The 10,673-nt window shown below is 59.0% G+C and overlaps 1 gene segment (V, D, J or C); it reads right to left on the bottom strand.

The window, feature by feature from the left end:
- Nucleotides 1–3,568: 3,568 nt before the first annotated feature.
- On the bottom strand, nt 3,569–10,062 carry LOC119515372. The segment is given in 5 exon segments: nt 3,569–3,996; nt 4,128–4,448; nt 4,546–4,584; nt 4,973–5,263; nt 9,951–10,062. Coding segments are annotated over 5 exon segments (1,077 nt in total).
- Nucleotides 10,063–10,673: the final 611 nt, after the last annotated feature.

Genomic DNA, 10,673 nt, shown 5'->3' with positions numbered 1-10,673 from the left:
TCCACAGGGACTCCTAAGGTGGAGGGAAGGATAGATCTCTCACCCCTGCACTCCTGCCCACATCCTCCTCTGCAGGGTTTCCCTGTGTAGAGGTGAAGACAAACTCCCACTGCCCACATCCTTGAGCACAGACCTTTGGAGCAGAGCGGCGGTTGATGGTTGGGAGATGGCAGGATGTCCTGAGTCTGTCCTCTCACTCTCCCCAGCAGGCAGTCAGGACTGTCTGTCCATTTGTGTTGGATCCCTCATCTGAGGTTACTGTGGGTATCCAGGGTGTGGTCTTTGCAGAGATCTCCATGCTAAAAGAAGGTGCCAGAGCACGGAGGCTGGACAGTGGCTCAACTGAGGTGAACCAGTGATTGGATGGAGGCTCCAGTGAGACTCTTCCTCAGGCCAGGTGTGCACCGAAGCTCCCAGGATGGAGTGTGGCCAGATGAGGGCCAGGAAGAAGGGAGATCTGAGAAGTGGACAGTGGCACCTCCCAAGGGCTGCCCTTCACAATGCGATGTTCCCACCACAGCCTCTGTGGGAAACCCTTGCATTCTGGGGTCTGGCCAAGGGTGGACTCTCAGCTCTGATTCCTACAGAGGCCTGCCCTTTCCCTGATGGACACCTGGACATTTGGCCCTGGCATCTCCCCATTCAGTGTGAACCTGCACGAGCTGGGCAGTGATGTGTCTGGGTCTGAGTTGTGGGAACAGGGCCTGATGCTCCTGCTCTCAGTGCATTGAGCCCCAGAAGTGCACATGGTTCTGTCTGCAAAAACCCCTGTCCAGCCCTTCTGTTTGCTGCTGTGCACGTGTGCTTGGTTATGGGGGAACCAGCAGGTGTCCAGGCAGCTGAGGTCTGGGGTTAGAATTTGCTGCCTTCAAAGTTCTCTAAAGGGATGTAGATGAGGCAGCAGTTCAGAGGGTGGCAGGGTCAGAAAGAGCAGGGTCAAAGGCCTGTGGGGTCAGAGGGTGTCAAGATCAGGGGTCAATGAGGTCAGAGTTGAGAGGTGCAGGTCTGGAGTGGGGGCCAATGTCTTCTCTTCTGTGGAGTCTGCAGCCAGGACAGCACCTCCTCTATGTACAATCTCTGGATGCCTGAGCAGGAAGGGTGACCCTAGGCCCCCTGCCTGATCATATTCCTGTAGTCGGGGACGATTGTCCGCTTCAGCTCCACCACTGAGGAGAAGATCCACTTCACCTGTAGGAAGACAGGTAGATGTGAGCGTGTGGGGAAAGGCAGGCTCCCGCGGCTTCTGTGGTGCCCACAGTCCCTGCCCCCTTGGCCACCACCCTTCTTTCTGCCAATTGCACCAGGGCCCTGGCTGACAGAGCCCCGGGCTGGTGGGGATGGTTGTCGGTGCAGAGAGGGAGGTCCCAGGAAGAAGCCCACCTTGAAGAGGGTGACGGTGGCACTGTAGCACACACTAAGCAGGAAGAGGGTGATGAAAATGGAGATGGTTGTCCACAGCCCATCCAGCTCCCCATCCTGAGCCTCAGCACAACTCTCGTCTGGCCACAGCTCTGCCCAGGAAATATGGGGGTCAGGGGGCTGTCCCAGCCACAGCCTCTGGGAGGGGCAGGTCCCTCTGAGTCAGGCAGGACAGGTTGGAGTGGGAGGAATGGGATGGGAAAGTTCAGGTGGAAGGGCCTGTGTGCCAGGATTGTTCTCCCATTTCTCTGCCCCATTCCCTCTGGGTCACGTTGGGGTACCCTCTCTGGGTCTCTCAGGGAAGTGCTGTGATCCCTCCCAGCCTGAGAGGCATCATCCTTATCACCATCCCCCTCTTCTAGCCTCGCACCCACTTGCTCCAGATAGTGCCCGGTGGTCAGCTGTGGGACCTGCTCCCTGCCATCCACTGGGCCTTGGGGCTGCAGAGGCAGTGTAAGGGGCCCAAAGGAAATGAGGCCACCCCAAGCCCTCTGCACCCTCCTTGGGTCATCTGGCTGCAGAGAGGAACAGAGCTAAGGAGAGGCCCCCAGTGTTAGGGACAATGGTGAGGGTGGACCTAGTGAGTGTGGTTTCCTGGAGTATGAGTGTGAACATGTGGGAATGTGAGTGTGTGAGCATGTGGCAGTGTCAATGTGTGGGAGTATGGAAGTGTGGGATTGTGAGCATGAGTCTCTGAACATGTGAGTGCATGGAAGTGCGTTTGTGTATGTAAGCATGTGGGAGTGTAAGCATATGTGTGTGTATATGAGTGTGTGCGAGTGTGAGTGTGTGAACATTGGGAGTGTGAGCATGTGAGAGTGTCAGCATGTGAGCTGTGGGAGTGGGAGTGTCTGAGAATGTGGCTGTGCAAGCATGTCAGCCTGGAGCATGTGGGAGTGGGTGCATGTGAGTGTATGAGTGTGGGAGTGTAAGCACATGAGAGTGGGATCATGTGAGTGTTGAGTGTATGAGTTTGTGAGGGTGTGAGCATGTTGGAGCATGGGAGTGTGAGCATATGAGTGTGTGATCATGTGCAAGTGTGAGCATGTCAGCTTGTGAGCATGTGGGAATAGGAGCATGGGGGAGTGGGAGCGTGTGAGCCTGCAAGTGTGTGAACCTGTGAGTGTAGAGGAGTGGCTGAATGCATGGGCATGTGAGTGTGGGAGCGTGTGAGTGTGGGAGCATGTGGGAGGCTGGCGGCTGTGCCAGAAGAGGCCTTTGCCATCACAGGAGCATGAGGGAACGCACGAAGCACCTGCCTTAGGCCCCATGTCAGTCCCTCCTAGAGTAAGTGTGGAGTGTGTGTCTGGGTATGGGTTTCCCATGTCTGCACATGAGAGGAGGCTGAGTCTGAGCTGGTCAGTGAGTGGATGAGCAGTGAGCTGCCCGCTGGGCACTTGTGCCAGGTCTGGTGGACATCAGGGGCCCAGCTGGTGCCTGCAGGTGCACATGGATGGGCACTTGCACTGAATACCTGTGGGAGGCCCAGGTGTGTTAGGTGTGATGTGCATGCATATGGAAAGATAGCAATGGGGGCTGAGAGCTGCTCATCAGAGGCACTTGTTTCCAAAGTGTCTGGGCTCAGTGTGAATGTGGTGGCTGGGATGGGGCCCACCCCGGGGGAAGATGGACCCACCTGCCTCTGCCTCTTTGGAGCACTGGGGTGAGGGTCCCCATGCATGTGTCTCCCTGACACTCCATAAGGATGGAGGCCATGGCCAACCCATTTCCTCCTGAACTTGCCATGTGGGATCCAGGTAGAAAAGGCACATCCATTGGCCCTGGCAGTTCTCACAAGAGGATCCAAAGTTGCCAGGGGAGCTCCTGGACAGGGACCTTGGGACAAATGACAGGCCACTTTCCCCACTGCACAGGCCCCTACAGAGGCATGCTATGACTTCATTGTCCTTGGGAGATGCCTCCACCTATTCCATTTTCCCACGCCTGAGCCCCTAGTAGCTGCTGTCTGGAGGGAGGGCACAGAAGAGAGACCACCTCTTCCCTGCTGTGGGAACACCTGCACGGAGCTCCCTCCAGGTGGCCAGTGCAGATTCATGTGCCCCTGGGATCTGGCCCAGGACCCGTGCTCTCTCCCTAACAGTGAGGAGAGAGGCTTCCTCAGGAGCAGCCTCAGAAAGAACCATGCCAGTCTCGCAGAATCCCAGGGCAGTGCTGGGTGCTTTATTTCCATGCAGGGGTGCCTGGGAGATATTTACAGGGGTTGGGGAGGGGTGCTCACTGGTCACACTCATTTACCGGGAGACTGGGAGACGGTTTTCTGTGTGTAGTGGTTGTGCAGGGCCTCGTGCATCACGACACACGAATACAGATTGCTTCCTGGCCAATCACTGCGTTTTATGGTTAACTTGCTGTAGAGGAAGAAGGTTCCATCCTGCTGCTCCTGGGGCGGGGTGGACACAAAGCTGCTCTCGGGCAATGGCTGCCCATTGCTCTGCCATGAGACATCAATTTCATTGGGAAAGAAGTCCTTCACCAGGCAGGTGAGGCTGAGTACTTGTTTGGATAGCGACTCTGGGTGTGGGCCAAAGGCGTACACCTGCGGCTCCCGTGGCTGCCCTGTGGGGACAGAAGACCATGCTGCCGGTCAGGGCAGGGGGCTGACCTGAGGTGTGTGGACCCCAGGGGCTGTGGAAGGGTGGAGGTCCTCCAGAGGGTGTTTCTCAGCCTGGCTGATGGCCCTCACTCACCCGGGACTTTGGAGATGGTCTTCTCGATGGGAAACGGGAGGGCTTTGTTGTTGACCTTGCACTTGAAGACCTTCCCCTTCAGCCAGTCCTGGTGCTTGATGGGCAGCACGCTGACCACCCGGTAGGTGCTGTTGAATTGCTCCTGCCGCTGCCCTGTGTTGGCCGTGTGTGTCTCCACACCGTCCACGTACCAGTTGAATGTCACCTCAGGTTCCTCCTGGCTCACGTCCACAACCAGGCACGTGACCTCAGGGGTGCGGGAGATCATGAGGGTGTCCTTGGGCTTCGGGGGGAAGATGTAAACTGATGGTCCCGCAGATACTGGGGTCGGAGAGACAGGAAGGTGAGTTACCACCTGGGGTGGGCGGAATGGATCCTCCCATTCCCCCGTGTTGGCAAGGCCTGGCCGGCCCCTTACCTGGGCAAGTGGGGGTGACTTGAGAGATCACTGGTTTCACTGCAGAGAGAGCAGACTGGGGTTACCAGAGTCTGGGAGGAGAGGAGGCGACCAGACAGGGCCATGGGGAGGTTCTGCCCTTTGGGGCCAGTTTAGATCATTGTCTGTGTGCCCAGGACCTGGGTCAGTGTCATCCATCCTATGCCTGCCTTGGGCCTGGGTCAGTGCCCAGAGAACCCCCTCACTGACCTTGTGGGTGGGAGTCAGGCAGAGGTTTTAATGAGGAGGAGACAGGTTCCTCCTTGGCCACCCTGGGCTAGGTTCTCAGCCGTCCCATGCCCCTTGGCTCATCCCTGACAGGCAGCCACCCCAGGGCTGACCCTGATCCTGTCTTCCAGAGCACACTGGGCTGTGGGTGAGGGCCCGTGCTGCCCGTCCATGTTCTCACCGATCTTGTCCACCTTGGTGCTGCTGGCCGGGTGGTGTACGTTGCAGGTGTAGGTCTTGCTTTTCACAGTGCTACTGGGCACAGTCACGAGGCTGCTGCTGGAGTAGAAGCCCGAGGAAAGCAGGACACTCGGGAAGGTTTGGACGCCGCTGGTCAAGGCACCCGAGTTCCACTGCACCGACACGGGCTCGGGGAAGTAGCCTGTGACCAGGCATCCCAGGGCCACTGTGGCATCAACCTTCTCCTTGCAGCTGGGGGCCAGAGGGTAAACTGATGGGGCCGTGGTTGCGACTGGAAGAGAGGAGGTGCTGGTGTGAAGGCAGAGCCTGACCCGCCTGGCACCAAGGCACTTAGACCCTTCCATTTGCAGCTCCTCCAGACCCCTGCCCAGTCAGGGCTGATGAGCATCGGCTGCAGACCCAGCTGGCTCCAGCCACTTCCAGCTCAGCCCCCCACCCTTCCTGGAGACCCCCAGGACAGGCACAGGTACATGGTCCCTCAGCAGAGAGTACCCGACTAACCGACGTGCTTTCTGGAGCCGTGGGCCTCTGCCATCTGCAGTTAGCTTAGCTCCAGAGCCCTCCAGCACCTTATTTCCACTCTGCTCATCAGGCCACCTTGTTCTCGGCCAGGACCGTGTTGCTGCCCCCAACCTCCAACCCAGGTTCCTTTGAAACCTGTCTCTCTGGCTCTTCAAAGCCTGGGCCCATTGGTCCCTCCTTGGGACCCGCCACCCCAGCACCACTTCCTGTGGCCCACATATACCTCCGCCCTGAGCCCCCACACTGCCATTCACCCGCCCAGCTCTTGGGCCCACCCTGACCGTCTGCTCAGTTCCTTGCTCCCCACAAACACTCATCTGCATGTGGTGAGTCCTTCCTGAGCTCAGCCCCCAGCCCCCACCTGCCTCCCCCCTCCCCCACCTCACAACTCAGCACACCCCTCAGCTCAGGTAGGAGCCCTGCACCTGCCTTCAGACCCCTCCTTTGCCCTGCAATGGCCAGCACATCTGGGCCCCAGGAAGCCCTCCTCTTCCCTGGGGCCAGAGGGGGTCAAAGTGCACCTCCTGCCCAAAGCCCTTAGGCTCTGGAAACTCATGCCCACTCCTTACCTCGCCTTGTCCCCATCAGCTCAGTTCCCCTTCAGTTTCTCTGCTCCTGAGCTTGTCCTGGCCCTCTTGCCCTCAAGCACCATTTCTCTGTGCAGCTCTTACCTGCTCCATTGTCCCCTCTGCCGTGAGCTCTGCCAGGCCCTCTTGCCCGTTCCATTCGCCATCACAGCTGGCCCTCAGCCTGGCACCTCGGCTGGCTCACATCGCCCTCCTCTCTACTTGGGAGTCTTACCTCAGCCTGCCTTGGCATCGGCTCCTTGCCTCCAGCCATCTGCCTCCTGCCCTGGCCCTCACCAGAGAAAGAAGCTGTTGGCATCTGCCTGTCCTCTCTGTCTCCCACCCCTCCCCCAACTCCTCCCACAGCCCCACATCTGGAAGCTTCTTTCTGGACCCTTGCTCTCCCAGACCCCATCACTCTGCCAGGTCAGCAGCCTTGTGTCCCCTGTCTCCCAGCCTTCTGCCCCAGCTGTGCACTAACCCCTCAGGCCTGTGCTCTGGGCCCTCCACACCTTCCTTGCCCTCTTTTCTTCTCCCTCCCACTCCCAGCACAGCCCTGCCCCAAGCACAGCTCTCTACTCCCTGCACCCCCCAATGCTCTAGGCCCCCCTCCTCCCTTAACAGGTAACCTTCCCTAAGCCCATTCTAGCCCTTTCTTTTCCATACATCCTCCATCTGCTCAGCCTTGCCCTGCACAGCTCAGCCTTCTGCCTTTCCCTCAAGTCTTTGGCCCATCTTGGGACTTGGCTGCCCTCAAGGGCTCTGGGCCTGGTCAACTTGGAATCCTAACCTCTGTCAGTCAGCTCAGAGCCTTTCATGACCCTGCCTGCATGTTCTTGCTCTGGTCAGCACCTAGCCGTGCCCTGCCTGTCTTCTCCCTACTCTGGGTGGCTCCCTGATGTTTGCCTGCTTCTCCTCTGCTAGGGGGAGCTCCCAGCCCTACCCTGCCCTGCCTGCTTCTCCCTGCTCTGCGCAGTTCCCAGACCTGCTGAGCACTGCCTGCTTCTCCTCTGTTCAGGGCAGCTCCCCACACAGCTCTACCTGCTTCTCATCTCTTCTGGGAAGCTTCCAGCTGTGCCTTGCCCTGCTTTTCCCTGCTCTTGGGGCAACCAGCCATACTCAGCCTGCTTCTCCTCTGCCCTGTGTAGTTTCCAGGCTGACCTGCCAAGCCCTGCCTTTCCCTGTTGTGGGCAGCTCCCAGCCCTGCTCAGCTCTGCCTCCTTTTCCCTGCTCTGGGCAGCTCCTTTCCCAGCCCTCCCTGCTTCTGCCTGCTCTGGGTACCTTCCAGCCCATCCCTCCCTTCTCTGGAAGAGCTCCCAGCCCTGCCCTGACCTGCCCTGCTTCTCCCTGCTCTGGGCATCTCTCAGCTCTGCACAGGCCTCCCTGCTTCTCCCTGCTCTGGCAGCTCACAGCCCAGCCCTCCCTGCCCTGAGGAACTCTACTCCTCTCCAGCCCTGCCTGACTTCCCTGCTCTGGACAGCTTCTACACTGGCCATGCCCTGCTTCTTCCTGCTCTGGGCAGCTCCAAGGCTTGCCCTGCTATGCTCACTTTTCCCGGCTCTGCACAGCTTCCACACCAGCCTTTCCTGCTTCTCCCTGCTCTGGAGAGCTCCCAGCCCTGCCCAACCCTGCCTGCTTCTCCCTGGTCTATACAGCTCACAGCCCAGCCCTACATGCTTCTCCCTGCTCTGGACAGCTGCCAGCCCTGCTCTGCCCTGCCCTGTTTCTCCCTCCTTTGGGCAGGTGCAAGCTTGCCCAGCTGTGGTTGCTTCTTCTTGCTCTGGGCAATTTCCAGTCTTGTTGAACCCTCTCTGCTTCTCCCTGCTGTGGGGGAAACTCCCACCTGTTCCCTGCCCTATTCTCCCTGCTCTGGGCAGCTGCCTGGCTTGCCCTGCTATGCTTGCTTCTCCCTGCTCTGGGCATATCCCAGCTCTGCCCAGCCCTACCTGCTTCTCCCTGCTCTGGACAGCTTCCTGCCCTGCCCTGCCCTGCTTCTCCCTGCTCTGGGCATCTCCTGGCTCTACCAAGCCCTCCCTGCTGCTCCTTGATCTGGCAAATCCCAGCTCTGTCCTGGCCAACTCTGCTTCTCCCTGCTCTGGGCAGCTCACAGCCCAGCCCTCTCCTCTCTGAGGAGCTCCAACTGCTTTCCAGCCCTGTATGACTCTCCCTGCTTTGGGCAGCTCCAAGGCTTGCCCTGCTATGCTTGCTTCTCCCTGCTCTGCACAGATTCCGGTCCATCCCTTCCTGCTTCTCCCTGCTCTGGACACCTGCCAGCCCTGATCTGCCCTGCCCTGATTCTCCCTGCTCTGGACAGCTGCAAGCTTGCCCAGCTATGGTTGCTTCTCCTTACTCTGGGCAGCTTCCAGTCTTGCTCAACCCTCCATGCTTCTCCCTGCTGTGGGAAGCTCCCAGCCCTTCCCAGCCCTGTTTCTCCTTGCTCTGGGCATCTCCCAGCTCTGCAGAGCCCTCCCTGCTTCTCCCTGCTCTGCACAGCTTCCAGTCCAGCTCTTCCTGCTTCTCCCGGCTCTGGAGAACTCCCAGCCCAGCCCTCCCTATTTGCCCTGCTTTGGATAGCCCCCAGCTCAGACCAGCCTTCTCTGCCTCTACCTGCTCTGGGCAGTTCCTAGCCCTGCTCAGCCCTGCTTCTTCCTGCTCTGGGCAGCTACCAGCCCTGCTCACCACTGCCTGTTTTGAATGCTCTGGGCAGCTTCCAGCATTTTCCTGCCCTGCTTCTCCCTGCTCTGGACAGCTCTTGCACTTGCCCATCCCTGCTTTTCCCTGCTCTTCCTGCTCTGGGTAGCTTTCAGTCTTTCCCTGCCTGTCTGCTTCTCTCCTGCATGGGGCACCTTCAAGCTTTCTGGCATCCCAGCTTTCCCCTGGGCCAGGAAGTAATGCAGGGATCTCAACTCTGCCCAGCTCTGACTTGGTCCTAAGCTCCTTGCTCCTTGCAACCTGGCTGCCCACCTATACCTGTGCCAACCTGACCTCTCCTCTGCAGACCTGCTGCCCTCAGCAAAGGCTCCTGTATCAGCTCCTGACCTGACCATCCAGCTTGACCCAGTTCTTTCCCCCAGATGGAGCCAACGACACTTCTGGGTCCCTCCGTGCAGCCTGTGCTTGTTCCCTGGAAACAGCACATCTCCACTCATGTCCCCAGCTCCCAGGGACCTAGGACACCTCTGCTCCTGACCCCTATCTCCCTTGGACCCAGGACATGTCTCTCCTCACCCCCAGCTCCTTGAAGCCGATCTTGCTGCCCTTGCCCTTGGCCCTGGCCATAGCCTAGGGCTCCACTGTCACTACCTGTGACCCTGCACTGGGTTTCTCACCAGCTCCATGGGACCGGTGTACATGCTTTGGCCACCTGAGGTGCCTCCTGCTCCCCTGTGCTCCACCAGACCCTTCCCTGGCCCTGATCATCCTGCCCTTTCTGTGGTCTGTCCTGCTGTCAGCTCAGCTCCAGCCTCGCTTCTGTGCAAGCCCTACCAGGTTAGCCATTCCTCAGGCCCCTGTCTGTCCCATCCTATCATGTTTTCTTGAAGGCCCTGGACCCTGGAGCCCATCCTACCTCCACCTGCTTCCACCTGCCTCCACCTATCTGTACCTGCTTTCTCCTGCCAGGTGCTCCTTTGTCCCTGCCCTGGACCAGTGCTGTGGGCCTGCAGGCAGCCTGCACCCCCTGTCCTGGGTCACCTGCCTGGCCCCTGGGTATGGTTAGTCCATTTCGGGCCCCGTGAAGGCCTGATCTCTCCTCAGCTCATTCTGGACCCTACTTGTGGCCCATTGCCTCGCCCAGGTCTGGCAGCTCCTATGGATTCCCCGGCTCCCCTCCTGCCATCCCTGCACTCTGCCCCACTCACCCTCACTCACCAAGGCTGGCAGGCCATGGGGATGGTGCCCGTGGAGCTGGGGTCTTGGAGGCAGCTCTCCCTGCTGCCCAGGGTCTGAAGGCTAATGGCTCCTCCATGCTGTTTCACCATGGGTGGCTCTGACTCCCCAGGACTTCACACACCAGAGGAGTGAAATCTTCTGGGCAAGCCCATAAAGTCTCAAATCAGGATTGAAACCTGCATGGCATGCTTGCTTCCTGAAGTTCCCTTTTTGTTTGGGTGGTTTCTCTCTGAGAGGTCATGGGGGGAGTACAGACACACTGAAAATACTCACGTGGGTGTCTGGGGTGGGGTGGGGCTGGTGGCCCTGGAACCCAGGTCTCACTGAGGCTTCCAGAGCCCCAGAGGAGAGTGGGACCTGGGTGGTCACACACTCTGCTCTCTGCCTCTACAGAACCCCAAGGGGCAACTTGGGACTGGCAGTGATTATGTCCACTCAGCCTGACCACCAGAACTTCCCTGCTGCTCTGGAGAAGAGGGACAGAGTACCGGGATGGAGGCCAAGTCATCGTGCAAGCTGGGCCCCAGAACCTGTCCCTTGAGTCCTCTGCCACCCTTCCAGCCCCACTGTGCTCCTCTCTTTACCTGGGGCCAAGGCAGAGTGTGCAAAGACTCTTCCAGGGCAGAATGTTGGCAGAATGGTGGCTCCAGGATGGTTCTGACCCTGTCTTGCTCATGACCCTCAGTACAGCTGAAGTCTTGT

The sequence above is a fragment of the Choloepus didactylus genome, chromosome 19 (genome assembly GCF_015220235.1).
Source record: "Choloepus didactylus isolate mChoDid1 chromosome 19, mChoDid1.pri, whole genome shotgun sequence".
NCBI classification, from domain to species: domain Eukaryota; kingdom Metazoa; phylum Chordata; class Mammalia; order Pilosa; family Megalonychidae; genus Choloepus; species Choloepus didactylus.
The sequence above is the reverse complement of the archived record's forward strand: the minus strand, read 5'-3'. Positions and strand labels throughout refer to the sequence as shown.